The sequence below is a fragment of the Pholcus phalangioides genome, unplaced genomic scaffold (genome assembly GCF_987345545.1).
Source record: "Pholcus phalangioides strain wild (caught in Gottingen) unplaced genomic scaffold, Ppha-v1.0 ptg000008l_1, whole genome shotgun sequence".
NCBI lineage: Eukaryota > Metazoa > Arthropoda > Arachnida > Araneae > Pholcidae > Pholcus > Pholcus phalangioides.
The window spans coordinates 39,273,419-39,288,591 of record NW_028301601.1 but is presented as its reverse complement, the minus strand read 5'-3'; the positions used below and the strand labels follow the sequence as shown (position 1 = coordinate 39,288,591).

Below are 15,173 nucleotides of genomic sequence, written 5' to 3'. Positions count from 1 at the left end.
TTGCATACGCATGCCTGTACCAGTTTTTTTGGCTCTTCAGTTTAGGTACCTTTCGTTGGCTTTCGCGCGCGAAAAGTGTTTAAATACTTACCCTCCATTATATTCTCCCAGTAAATGATGAGATAATCGTCTCTGTCAGACCTGTTCTGTTCGTGATCGAAACCAAGTGCGTGGTTCAGTTCGTGGATGACTGTACCGACTGGTTCGCAACCGCTACCCAAAGAAACTGGCTGCATTCCACCGGTGTGACCCCAGTACGAATAACAACTGTTTTTGGGGAAAAGGGGAGGGAGATAACCAACATTATCAAAATGTATTGAAATGTTATTAGTGCATACGTCATTAATTATAACGATCACTACCTAGAAAAAAAGAAGGGTTCTTTACCCTTTCCCGGAGAAAATTCTGATATAATCCCTTTGAGTTCCATCGTATGGCTCGAATTTGACACACGTTTCGGTCTCGAAGTGAGACATGGCTCGTCTGATTGTACTTCTTAGAGACACTGTGAAACACAAAACAAAAATAAAAATTGTTTCAATTCGAGAAAATTACTACTCGTTCTTCAGATAATAAAAATTGCATTTTCAAAGGCAGTTACATAGACATTCATTGAGAGAGAAATAACTGAAACCCCTTCGGATTAGTCCATATTTGGAAGATAGAAATAAATTTCGATTTTCTTCAATGATTAATAGTGCCATTGATGAAGTTTACAATTTCGGGTTTAAGACATTCATCGCGGATACTTACATAGAGCAGGGTCGATCTTATACGGAACCACTCCTTTTGGCCACCTCCGATTTTTCTCGGGTACGGCGTTCCGATCCTGAAGAACAAGAAATACACAAAGCGTTAAACGAATTAGTGAGTTTACGAATGCACGTTTATGCCATCAACATTTTTATAGTATAGTGAAACCTGTGTATAGCTATAGCGATACTGAGTGCTATCTAAACGTATGGGCGTGCCCGGGGAGCGTATTTAAAATTCCCACACTCTTAGCAATACAAGAGGCATTAGCACGCAGGTGATTGGTTACTACGAGCAAGACGTCACGAGGGGCGGAGATTTTGGCGAAACCAAATTTTGCCAAATAACTCGCTTGGCGCTTTTTAGTTGACGCTACAAACTTAATAAAATAATTATGAAAATAATAATATAATATAATTATATAATATAATTAATATAATGTAATTAATATAATATAATTAATATAATTTATTTAATATAATATAATTAATATAATTTATTTAATATAATTTATTTAATATAATTTATTTAATATAATTTATTTAATATAATATAATTAATATAATATAATATAAGCCTTTTTGAAATTAATAAAATAAAAAAAATGAATTTGAGGAATCGAAAAAACCTCTTGAACCACGTGCGAAAATAAAACGATAGAGAAAAAAACACCTACTTCGCCAAATTTGAATTTCGCCAAGGATTTCACTGTGAGTGTCGTAATGGTTCATCACTAATTTCGACCAATTACAATGAGCAAAATTTCTGTAAGGTTGCTAGGAAAGTAGGATTAGTTTATAAGTGGAGAAGAAGGGGGAGACCTCAGAAAAATGAGTAGATGAATTTTTCGAGAATTTGCCTCAGGAAATATCATTTCACCCGTGAGCCTATGATGTTCTTGAGACGGCCTTGGATACTGTCTATAACGATAAATCTGTCTATAACAATATTTTTCCAGGTCATTACAGTATCGTTATAGGCATGTTTTACTGTACATGTAAAAATCTTATGTCCAAACCTAGAAGCAGAGGTCGCAGCTCTCCTATTTTTCCTATTTTTTAGAAATGCCCTGTTTTCCTACTCTTTCGCCACAATCTTCCTTTTTTACCCCAATTCCCTCCTAGTATATTCCTATTTTATCCACTGTAGTTAGGGACGGCGACAAGCGTATATTTTCGCTGCCGCGCTCAGTCAAAGTGCTAAAAATAAGCCTGAACCATCGAGCTTATATTACTGGAGGGAGTATGACGTCTGCAGTCTCCGCCTTGGCAGTTCTGAGAACGGTGTCGCCAAACATCTCCGTCGGAAGATCACGTGACTCGGTGAAAACAAACCTGATCCCCACAGAGATCAATGTTAAAATTGCCGATTTTAGCATAGGAATGCGGAAATTTAGTGGGGTTTTCCGCCACATCAATAATTTTAAAAATTGAATTGAATTTTTGGTTTTAGAAATATTGAGTTCGCTTAGAGATCGAAGTCCAGAAAATTAAATATAAAATAATGAGCCAGACCCACTTTTGTGATGAATATCCATGCAATAACATTAATTTCAGCCTTTTCTTTATATCTTCTCAAGCACGAAAATGAGAATTAATGTCTCCGTATTGTCTTATATTATCCAATTGCATCTCAATCCATATATACACTGAAGAGCCAAAAAAAACTGGTAAAACTGCCTAATATCGTGTAGGGCCCCCGCGAGCACGCAGAAGTGCCGCAACACTACGTGGCATGGACTCGACTAATGTCTGAAGTAGTGCTGGAGGTAATTGACACCATGAATCCTGCAGGGCTGTCCATAAATCCGTAGGAATAAGAGCGGGTGGAGATCTCTTCTGAACAGCACGTTGCAAGGCATCCCAGATATGTTCAATAATGTTCATGTCTGGAGATTTTGGTGGCCAGCGGAAGTGTCTAAAATCAGATGAGTGTTCCTGGAGCCACTTTGTACCAATTCTGGACGTGTGGGGTGTCGCTTTGTCCTGCTGAAATTGTCCAAGTCCGTCGGAATGCACAATGGACATGAATGGGTGCAGGTGATCAGACAGGATGCTTACGTACCTGTCACCTGTCAGAGTCGTATCTAGACGTATCAGGGGTCCCATATCACGCCAACTGCACACGCCCCATACCATCACAGAGCCTCCACCAGCTTGAACAGTCCTCTGTTGACATGTAGGGTCCATGGATTCATGAGGTTGTCTCCATACCCGTACACGTCCATCAGCTCGAAGCAATTGGAACCGACACTCATCAGACCAGGCAACGTGTTTCCAGTCCTCGACAGTCCAATGTCGGTGTTGTCGGGTCCAGGCGAGGCGTGAAGCTTTGTGTCGTGCAGTCATCAAGGGTACACGAGTGGGCCTTCGGCTCCGAAAGCCCATATCGATTATGTTTCGTTGAATGGTTCGCACGCTGACACTTGTTGATGGCCCAGCATTGAAATCTGCGGCAATTTGCGGAAGGGTTGCACGTCTGTCACGTTTAATGATTCTCGTCAGTCGTCGTTGGTCCCGTTCTTGCATGATCTTTTTCCGGCCACAGCGATCGCGTAGATTTAATTTTTTACCGGATTCCCGATATTCACGGTACACACGTGAAATGGTCGTACGTGAAAATCCAAATTTCATCGCTACCTCGGAGATGCTATGTCCCATCTCTCGTGCACCGACTATAACACCACGTTCAAACTCACTTAAATCTCGATAACCTGCCATTGTAGCAGCAGTAACCGATCTAACAACTATGCCAGACACTTGTTGTGTTATATAGGCGTTGCCGACCGCAGCGCCGTACTCTGCTTGGTTCCATATCTCTTTATTTGCATACGCATGCCCTCACCAGTTTTTTTGGCTCTTCAGTTTAGTTTAGGATGTTTTGAAATTAATTATGGGCCCATATAAATTACATTGAAGAAATTCCGCAGCTTTAATGAAGCATTTTTTGAAGCAAAAACAGGCAGATCGATTCATTTCTATGTTTCTTTAATTTAGATTTGTTCCTTTCATGAGTCGCATGTGACATTCCTTTCATGAGAGTAATTAAAGATAATTCCAGAATAAATGAAAGAGATACTTTCAGCATCGACGAAATTGATAATTTCAAAATTAATGAAAGTGATAATTCCGGAATTAATGAAAGTGATAATTCCGGAATTAATGAAAGATAATTCCAGAATTAATGAAAGGTAATTCCAAAATTAATGAAAGATAATTCCAAAATTAATGAAAGAGATAATTCCAGAATTAATGAAAGATAATTTCAGTTCCAAAATAAATGAAAGTTATAATTCCAGCATTAACGGATGATAATGTCAAAATTAATGAAAGTGATATTTTCAAAATTAATAAAAGTGATAATTCCAGAATTAATGAAAGATGATTCCAGAATTAATGAAAGATGATTCCAGAATTAATGAAAGATGATTCCAGAATTAATGAAAGATGATTCCAGAATTAATGAAAGATAATTCCAGAATTAATGAGAGATAATTTCAGTTCCAAAATAAGTGAAAGTGATAATTCCATAAAATTATCCAAAGTCTGGCGTCTAGATCACGTATTGGTAGACCCAGTGGAGGCCTAATTTTTGGATACGATCAGAATAAATTAAGAAATATTAACATTTTAAAAATTACTAATCTTTTCATTTTTTTATCAGCTGATTATTTTGATTTTAGAAAACTCCACATTGTATCCTGCTACTTTCCGCCCTACCCCAATTTCGACAAAGATTTTGAGGACCTGTTTATTTTCATAAATACACTTAATTGTGAAAACATTATTATCATGGGTGATCTGAACGCTCGCATTGGTAATCCATATGTTCTTAATCCCTCTTTCTTTGATGATGAACTCATTCATCACAGATCAAACGACCTTATCTTAAACCATAGAGGTAAGCTCCTGAATGAGCTCTGCATGTTAAATAATTTATTTATTTTGAACGGCACTTTTCCCCAAGACAACCCAGGTAATTTCACCTTCTTTAATCAAAATGGTGCTAGTGTAGTTGATTATATTATTGTATCTGCTAATGTGTACCGTCAAACAGTTGAATTTGAGGTTATCCCGAAACTCGGTTCCGATCATTTCCCTATCAGAGCAATCTTATATTTAATGGATACTAATTATTTTGCGAAACCAAATATAAATACCGGTTTTTTAAAATCCTTTTGAAATAGTGAAGACGGCTCTAAATTTGTGAACGATATCGACTCACGATTTTCCGCTGATCCAGATATCGCCACCGAAGAAATCGTTCCATTTCTGATGCAGACCGCAAGAAATCATGGGTTAATAAAAAAATCAAGGTCATCGAGGGGCCTTAATACACGGAATGGACGCTTCGGTTGGTTCGATGTTGAGTGTCAGACTGCTAGAAGGGAGTTACGAAAAACAACCAGGATTCTGAGCAGGTGGTATAATAATCATAATTTTACGCAATACAAACTACAACGGAATGTTTATAGGTACTTATGCAATTAAAAAAAAACGGCATATTTCAAGAACTTAAACGACCAAATTTGTTCCAGCAGAGATTCGAAATCCTTCTGGGAGGTTATCAAAAAATTCAAGAGAAAAAAATCCCTCCATTCTGAAATCAACATATCAACATGGCACAATTACTTTTCAACTGCGTTCAAAGCGAATAATAATACAACACAAATGGAACCTCCATTAAATAATAGCTGTCGTGCAATTGACCCAATTTTGGATCCCGATATTACTTTTCATGAAGTAAAAAACGCTATTCAGAAACTAAAATGTGGGAAAGCCGCAGGTTGGGACTGCTTAAAACCCGAATTTTTTAAGTTTTTAGGACATTCCTCCGTGATTACTCTTACAGATACCTTCAATAAAATCTATACCTCAACTAATCTACCCGAATCTTGGATCGAAATAATTATCTCCCCGATACATAAAAAGGGTGATGTTAACAATCCGGAAAATTTTAGAGCAATTTCCCTCATACCAGTAATTACAAAAATATTTACATCAATCTTAAACTCCAGACTCTATAATTGGTTAAACGTATATGACGTTCTCCTTGAGGAACAAGCAGGTTTCAGAAAGGAATATGGTTGCATGGATCAAGTGTTCGTTTTAAACTACTTCATTCAAAACAAATTAAAACGGAAGAGAGGAAAGCTGTTCTCAGCTTTTATTGACTTCAAGAGCGCATTTGATTCAGTGGACCATCAAATTCTCTGGTCGGTTCTCCAAGAGTTTAATCTTAGTGCAAAATTTGTTTCCATGCTCGCTGACATATAAAAAAAAGCCGCCGCAAGGGTCCGCTGCTCATTAGGATACACTGAGTTGTTCAACATTAACTCTGGTGTTCTTCAGGGAGAAATTCAGAGTCCCATTTTGTTCTCATTGTTTTTGAATGACCTCATAATTCGCTTAAATTCTGCAGAAATAAAAGATTTGTCTTTCCCTGATGGAACACAACTCAACATCTTGCTGTACGCGGATGACGCAGTGTTACTGGCGGACTCCCCTATGAATTTAAGAAGAAAAATTGATATTCTAGAGCAATTTTGTAAGGACTATAAACTAACGGTCAAAGTGAACAAAACAAAAGTCTTGGTCTTCCGTAAGGGGGGGGGGGGGGAAGAAGTCCAAAAGCGATACATTCTTCTACCAAAATAAAAAATTGGATACCGTTAATTCTTATACTTACCTCGGAATTCCCTTTTCTTCCTCTGGAACATACCATCTGGCAAAAAATCACTTCCAAGCGAAGGGTATATCTGCAATACATGCATTATGGCCTATTCTTCTTGGAGCCAAACTTAATTCACCTTATAGCTGGTTTAAACTATTTAACGGTATGGTAACCTCTGTCTTGATCTATGGCTCACCAATTTGGTCAATGCATTACCTTCTACAACTCGACAAATGCTTCTCTTTTTTTATTAAGAAACTATTTAATTTGTCAAAATATACTCCAAATTACATATTGCGATTGGAACTCGGATATATCTCTTTATCTATTACATTTATAAAGTTGATTGTTAAATTCTGGATACGTATTCTCAAAATGCCTTACACCAATATAGCAACTCGTCCACTGAGTCAAAATTTAACTGGGCTTCAGACGTCAAACTGTTACTTGAAAAATCTGGCTTTGGGTTTGTTTGGTTTGCTCAGGATCCCAACACAGCTGTTAAGTTTCTGCCACAGATTCTGCAAACACTTGTAGACCAAAATCTCCAAATTGACATGAGTGCTATGGAAAATAGTAATAACCACCCTCATTATAAGTTTCTCAAATCGCATACATTTGTTGAGGATTACATGACATCAAAAATTGATATCACAGTGAAAAGAGTCCTTTTTCAACTTAGAATAAAACATAATTCAATCTTTTTTCATGGAAAAATCTTTGCAATATCTCCCCACAATTTCTGCAATATGTGTAATCTGAACGAACTCGAAACCTGGCACCATGTTTTTTTTCAACTGTTCAATCTATCGTTCATATAGACGAAAATATCTGTCTAACCTCATAAGTCATTTTGATTTGAATGGTCTCTTAAAATTATCTCATAAACAATATCATTCAATTTTCAATTTCATTGTAGCTGCTCAAAGACTAAAAAAATTTTATTCTCACAGAAAGCGAGTATGCAAATGAATCCGAGACATAAATATATTTTGATGCACTCTTTGATATATATGTGTATTTTTTTTTTTTTTTCCTATTCAAAGAATCTTCTTATGTTCCTATTCAATGCGTTTTTGTTTTAAATATTTTCATGCATTTTTTTTTCTTGCTTTATTCAATATATTGTTTGTAACGTTTGTCACGAATGTAACTAACTCAGTGCAATCCTAATCCCCAATCTCAAATTGATGTATTGTCTCTCTCCCTTCAGCGTATGATATATATTCAAATGTCACCACCATTGTAATAGGCTCACGGCCTAACAATAAAAATTCTGTCTGTCTGTCTGAAAGTGATAATTCCAGCGTTAACGAAAGATAATTCCAGAATTACTTAAAGACAATTCCAGAATTACTTAAGGACAATTCCAGAATTACTTAAAGACAATTCCAGAATGAATGAAAGAGATACTTTCAGCATTGACGGAATTGATAATTTCAAAATTAATGAAAGTGGTTATTCCGGAATTAATGAAATTGGTTATTCCGGAATTAATGAAATTGGTTATTCCGGAATTAATGGAAGATAATTCCAGCATTAATGAAAGATGATTCCAGAATAAATGAAGAAAAATTCTAGTTTTAATGAAACATAATTTCAGTTCTAAAATAAATGAAAGCGATAATTTCAGCATTAATGAAAGAAATAACTCCAGAATTAAGAAAAAGGGACAATTCCAAAATCAATGAAAGAAAAATTCTAGAATTACTTAATGGGATAATTCCAAATTAATAAAAGAAAAATTCTAGAATTACTTAATGGGATAATTCCAAATTAATGAAAGAAAAATTCTAGAATTACTTAATGGGATAATTCCAAATTAATGAAAGAAAAAATATATAATTAATGGAAGAGATAATTCCAAAACCGATGAAAGAGGTAATTTCAGCATTAATGAAAGATAATTTCAGATTGGTGAAAGATAATTTCAGATTAATGAAAGAATTAATTTCAGAATTGATGAAAGTGATAATTCCAAAATTAATGAGATATAATTTCAGAATCAATGAAACAAATAATTCAAATAATCAACTCGACAATTCAATCGATCGTGGTAAGATGCTCGTTTACCATTGTGAAGGTCCACAGTCCCGGGTTCGAACCCGAGGAGGAATATAAATGATTTGGTGAATTATAGACTGTGAGGTATGAGGGAGACAAACCACCCCCCTCCCCCCGACCGGGAGGTGAAAGAGATGATGATGCAAGGAACTGAACGGTGATGGGAGAGAAAAGAAAAAGAGAGAGAAAGGGGACGAAAGAAAAAGGACAGTTGGTGTCGGGATCTGCCTGGGGCGGACGTAGGAAAAGAGAGGCTACTGGAAGTAGCGAGAAAAAGAGAAAGGCGATGGTCAATGAAACTGTGTGGTAGTTTTTTTTATAGACATGAGTGTTGTTTTGTTATGTGGTCTGAGTTATTAAAATCTCAAAGAAAAGTCCAGAGTGTTTGTGTAATAAAATCGAGTATTTTCTCTTATTGAAAAAAGGGTTTCGCAGACGAACAATAGCGAAACTTTACAGTGGTGGCAGCGGTGACACCTCCGAAGAGATTGTTTGGCATCAGACTTCGTGAACTTCAGGGTATCGAGTGGTGTGATCGTGGTTCGGCATTGAACCTTGTGGACTTCGCAGTATCCAGTGGTGCGAACGCTGGTCGAATAAGTCGGTGCGGCAGTGAGTTCCTGGATGCAACGAGGGAGCATAACTTCTGTGGAGGAACACCGGTCGAGTAAGTCTATGCTTCTGTTCTTTTCTCTCTCCTTAAGTTAGATATTGGAATTCAGACTGAAAGCCTTCTTAGACGATATAATAGTTTTAATATGTAATATATACAAAAATTTCTGCGAGATTTTTTTTATCCGCTTTTGAAAAGTGAAAATGAAGGGAAAAGCAGGTTCACAAGAACGAGCACTTATGAAATGAGATGCGATGTTTTTTTTTGCGGTTGGTGAGTGTGAAGCTTGATCGCAATAATTGAGCTTGGTTATAATTTGATATGTACGGTGTTCTTGAATAATTTCAATTGTTTGTTTATCATTGTTTTGCCATCGAGATTTTGTTACCATTCCTTTCTTTTGTGTGTATGAATTTTTTTAGACATATATATATATATACAATAGCAAAATGTCCTACCTTTTGAAGTATCGAAAAGAAGAGCTTAGGGCACTGGCCATAGAGCTAGGAGAAGAGGTAACACCAGACTCAAAGGCATTAGAGTTGAATAGCATTATTTTGAACAGCAAAGCATATGAAGAAAAAACGGCTAGAGTGCTTTTGGACACAATAAGAAATGAAAGAGTAGAGAGGGAGGAAATCCAAAGGGGGGTTGAACAGAGGGAACGGCAGTTTAGGCTGGAAAGCGAGGAGCGGTTAGCAATGGAGAAGTTGCGCATCGACTCAGCTAATCGAAGCAATCAAAACGAGACGGGAAATAGGGGAACTAGAGCCCTAGATGAGGTTTTGAGGGTAGTGAAAATGCTGACAGTAAAGGTCCCCTCAGAGCCTGAAGGCTGGAGTTATTTTTTTACCAGCCTAGAAAAAGCGTTTCTTAGTGAGAAGGTGCCGGAGGAAGCAAAAGCAAAGATTTTGATTTGCATGCTAGGAGAAAGGGCAGCGAATATACTTACGTGTATGAACTGTGATCAATACGATGATTACGATGAACTAAAAACTATCGTACTAAGGGAATATCAACCCTCTCCCCAGACCTGCCTGGAAAATTTCAGGAAGACTAGGCGAAACAAGGAAGAGACGTTCGTTCAGTTCGCGACAAGACTCGCGTCACAATGGGAACATTACATTAGTTTGAGAGGGGCTCAGGATGTCGAAAGCATCAATGCATTAGTGGTGGCCGATAAAATGTTCCAAACGTTGGATCCAGAGACAGCATCCCACATTGCTATTCGACAAGGGGAAGGTTGGCTAAAACCTCGAGACCTCGGGAGAGAATGCGACACATTTGCTGCATCTAAAGGAAGACACTACGGGGGGTTAAACTGGAGGGATGAACATCGGGATATATCAAACGAACGGGGACTAGGGCAGCCGCACGGCAGTGAGAACAAATCATATGAGGGTAATAGAAAATGGATGCAATTAAGGGAGAATCGGAGGCAGCCTACATGTTTCGAATGTAACTCGAGGTTTCACTTTCGACGCAACTGCCCTGTGTTTGCGGAGCGCAACGTAGCTGAAGCTGGAGATAGTCGAAGAAGGGCTAATATAAATCGAGCGCAAACATCAGAGACAGAAATAGAAGAACAAGAAAGACCCATTGTGGCAAGGGTTCGATCGTTCGGGCAGAAAACTGAGGGGAGTTCCATCCGGGAACATCTCTGCAAGTTGGAAAGGATTTCGGTTAGCGTGAATGGGAAGTTGGTTAAGGCTCTCGTGGATTCGGGCACCGAGATTACCGTGGTGAGGCAGGATGTAGTTCCGAGAATTCCAACACATGGAAAATCAACCATCTTCTTGAGAGGAATTTTCGGCCCCCCTGTGAAATGCCCACTTTTAAGCATCCCATTAGGAATGGCGATCGGGGACCAACCCAACGTGACGCATCAGGAGGTCCTGTGTGCGGTAGCGGAAAATCTAGTAGAGGAGGTCTTGTTACCGCCAGATGTAAGGGACCTGTTGAGTGGAAACGAAGACAACCAGAACGAATACGGCAAAATCAGTTTACGGGGGATCAGTGCCCTGAGCGAGGTGACGGGACAGGAGGGGAGGACTGAAGAAGAAGGGTCACTACATAGCAGCTGCAACCCAAGTCAATCGGAGGGACCATCATCAGAAACTATAGAGGAGAGCAGGGCGAAAGAAAGAGGGGAAGTGGCGGTGGTGTCGATAAGGGACGACTTCCTTCGAGAGCAAAATCCTTTTTGACAACGTGCTACGCCTTTTTTCGATAGCGTGCTAATTTGCCAGGAACTCCGGAGCTGCCGGCGGTAAGTTATTACTCCCTTGCATGCTTCTCTTTTTTGGAGGCAAATAGGCATGGCTAACGAAATAAAATGTATCTTAGGGCCGGAAGTAACCAAATTAGTTACCCTTAGCTGGACCCACGCCCGTCAAATGGCAACCTTCATAAATGAAGACAGCCAAGGGGGCAGGCAACTTTTCTGGGAATCACTCCAAGAAGCAATTACTGCAGCGTATATACTTCACCCTGAAGGAGTACCTAATTTTAACCCTGAATGTCAAACTAGTGTATTTTTCCACAAGCTCCTAGATTTACATGAGAGGTATTGCCTTACCCCACCAATAAATGTAGATCGTATTAAGCAGGAAGAACTAGTCAACTTAGGGATCGAATTGCTCAAGTGTAAATGTAAACACTCAAACATCAAAGGAAAACAAAAGGCATTAAGGCAACTAGCGATTAGAAGAGCTAGAAAACCACGAAAAAGAACCGCCCCAGAAGATTCGTCAAACTCAAGCGCTGAGGAAGAGGGTTACGCCACACCAGCTAATGATAATGAAACAATAAATACCACCCCGAAAAAAACAGGTAACATTATTCAAACCCCAATGAGCATAGAAGGTAATGAAGAGACAGATAATCCAAATGAGCAAGAAGGTATAAAGGGGAAAAAAAACAAAACGCCCATACCGGAACACAACATATCAGCCACATCAGAATCTGAACTTGAGAGAGAAGAAGATAACTTCGATGCATCCACAGGTACTTTTAGAACTTACATAACTAGAAGAACAGCAAAAAAAATCAACAAATTCAGGCAAATACCCCCACTAACACTAACTAAATTAGAAGACTGGCCTGCACTATCGGATAAACTAACTGAAATTTGCAAAAGTACCTACTCAGGCAAAAACACAAACAAGGAGTTCAAACTATACTTAAATGAAATGGATGATTGGGTAGCGGTCACACGTTACTTAAAAAATCAAAAAATTGAATATCATACATACTCAATCACACCTAGAGAAACTATGAAAATAGTAATTAAAAACCTACACGCATCATGCCCCACAGAAAAAATAAAAGAAAAACTTGAACAACAGGGCATAGAGGTAATTAACATATCTAAAATGACCAGCTTCAGAACAAAACAGCCTTTACCAATGTTTATGGTTGAGATACCAAAAAACGAAGAAAACGAAAAAATCTTTCAAATTAGCACGCTACTAAACATTGAGGTCCACATAGAGACTTATCGCAGACCAGGGCAAGCTATCATGTGCTATAGATGCCAAAGATTTTTTCACAGTCAAAAATCATGCCACAACAATCCCCGCTGCATGAAATGCTCGAAAGACCACCTCACATATATGTGTAAAAAAACAAAAGAAGATGGACCAGCCACTTGCTGCAACTGTCAAGGATCACACATAAGCAGCTGGGCAGGATGCCCAGCAAATCCAAGAAACAAAACGAAAACTTACAACATGCAGAGTTTCCCAAACAGGAACGAATACAAAATTCCGTATGCACATACAACAAGAACAAACTCTAGAACACACGCAAACCCAACAACACGAACAAATAATTACCCTTATAACCTAGGCCCAGGAACTTCTCGGGATAAGACACCCAGCCCAAGCAAAACATACAGCGAAGTAGCAAACACACTTACAAACAATACATATAACTCCAATCGCATACAACAAGACATAACAAAAAACTCCAATGAAGAGATAATAGAAATAGCAGGCAAATGTCTTATGCAAACTGCTACAGATAAAACCACAGATGAAAAAATAGAATCACTTAAAAACGCACTAGTACAAATAATTAATATACTCTCTAAATCAAACAAGCAGTAAATATACACAACAAAAGAAAATAAGCAAAACACACACAATATAAAAACAGAAACACAATGGCCAATACAGAAAAACCCTTAACAGTAATACACTGGAATTGTAATGGATTAAAAGACGATCATGTAGAATTTAGAGAATTAATAATTGAAAGAAAACCAGATATACTATTGCTTAGTGAAACATTTCTAAAACCAGGAAAACAAATAAAAATAGCAAATTTTACATGTATCAGAAAAGACAGATTAACAGGGAGAAAAGGAGGGGTAGCCATATACATCAAGAACAGCATAAATTACAACCAAGTCAACCTCAGCAACAGCTCCGTTGAAGCACTAACAATAGACGCTAAAATCAATAGAAACCTTCTAGTAAGATTCTCAATAATGTATAGACCACCAAATAAGGAACACGATTTCAATCTCTTTAATGAAATCTTCAATTGCAGACACCCAAGTATAATGATGGCAGACTTAAACTCAAAGCTACAAATTTTTGGATCACGGCTAGACAATACTAAAGGCAGACAACTAAAAAACTACTGTGATCACAATAACATACAAATAATCGGCACAGACTGCCCAACATATTACCCTAACAACACAATGCATCAACCAGACGTACTTGACATAACACTTACAAAAAACATGCAAATAAATATAGAACCTAAAGTCCTCACCGCTCTTAACTCTGATCACCTACCTTTAGAAGTAATAATGGACTGGTACACACCAATCAAAACAACCAAAATAAAAAAAGTTAACTGGCAAAAATATCAAGAAATCCTACAGGAAGTACCAATAATTGAAACCTCAATAAACGATGAAACGGAGGCAGAAGCCATAACAAAAAAAATCACAGAAGATATACAACAGGCGCTAGAAACAGCAACAACTGAAGAAATAAAAAACACAAATCCTCTACAACTGCCTCAATGGCTAAAAGAAAAAATAAGGGAAAAAAACAGATATAGAAAGCTATACCAAAACACTCGAGACCCAAGATATAAAGTTATTTACAACAGAAAACACCAAGAAACAAAAATAGAAATAAAAGAATTCCAAAATGAGAGATTTGCAAACTGGATAGGAAATGTAGAAGCTTATGATGGCACACTATACAATGTTTACAAAGCCATGAACTCAAAAAAAACAAACTTCCCAGTAATACACAGCCAAAATCATGGACTAGTATACGAAGACCACGAAAAAGCGGAGGAATTCTCAAAAGAACTAAAAAAACAATTCTCACCAAATTCAACAACGTTAAATGAACATGTCAACAAAATAAACAGAGAGGTAAGAAGCTTTCTAAGAGCACCAGTAAATTATGACCCAGATATATTACCACAAACAACAATACAGGAAATTGAAAATATAATCAAAAAATTAAAACCAAGAAAAGCTCCGGGATTCGACGGTCTGACATCTAAAGCAATCAAACTCTTAACACCCAACGTACTTATTTCACTCTTAAACCTATTCAACCTACTCTTAACTCTCTCATATTTCCCAAAATTTTGGAAAAACGCTATAATAAAAGTAATACCAAAACCAGGAAAACCCATAGAATTCTGCTCGTCTTATAGGCCTATAGCCTTACTTCCACACATATCCAAATTGTTTGAAAGAATCATCTCAGCAAGAATAATAAAATTCAATAAAGATAACAACCTGAATAGACCTGAACAATTTGGCTTCAAGGAAAAACACGGTACAATACATCAATTAGTAAGAATCACTAAATTCATACAGGAAATGAAACATTATAAAGACTACTCGGTGGCAGCCATGCTAGACTACGCAAAAGCATTCGACTGTATCTGGCATGCAGGTCTAATACATAAAATGATTAGAAGGGGATACCCAGCCACATTAATTAAATTCCTGCGCTCATATCTTCACAACCGAACATTCCAAGTTAAAATCAACGACACAATATCCAGAAAACGTAAAATAACAGCA

General features: G+C 37.6%; 1 protein-coding gene across 1 annotated transcript in view; it reads right to left on the bottom strand.

Moving 5' to 3' along the window:
• LOC149084277 (astacin-like metalloprotease toxin 5) overlaps nucleotides 1-15,173 on the bottom strand; it is an 83,690-nt gene that overhangs the window by 35,038 nt on the left and 33,479 nt on the right. The window contains exons 3-5 of the mRNA XM_089234649.1: nucleotides 754-829; nucleotides 388-505; nucleotides 92-267 (exon numbers count right to left, since the gene is read on the bottom strand). Coding sequence (XP_089090775.1) covers nucleotides 92-267; nucleotides 388-505; nucleotides 754-829 — 370 coding nt within the window. The remainder of the gene's footprint in view (nucleotides 1-91; nucleotides 268-387; nucleotides 506-753; nucleotides 830-15,173) is intronic.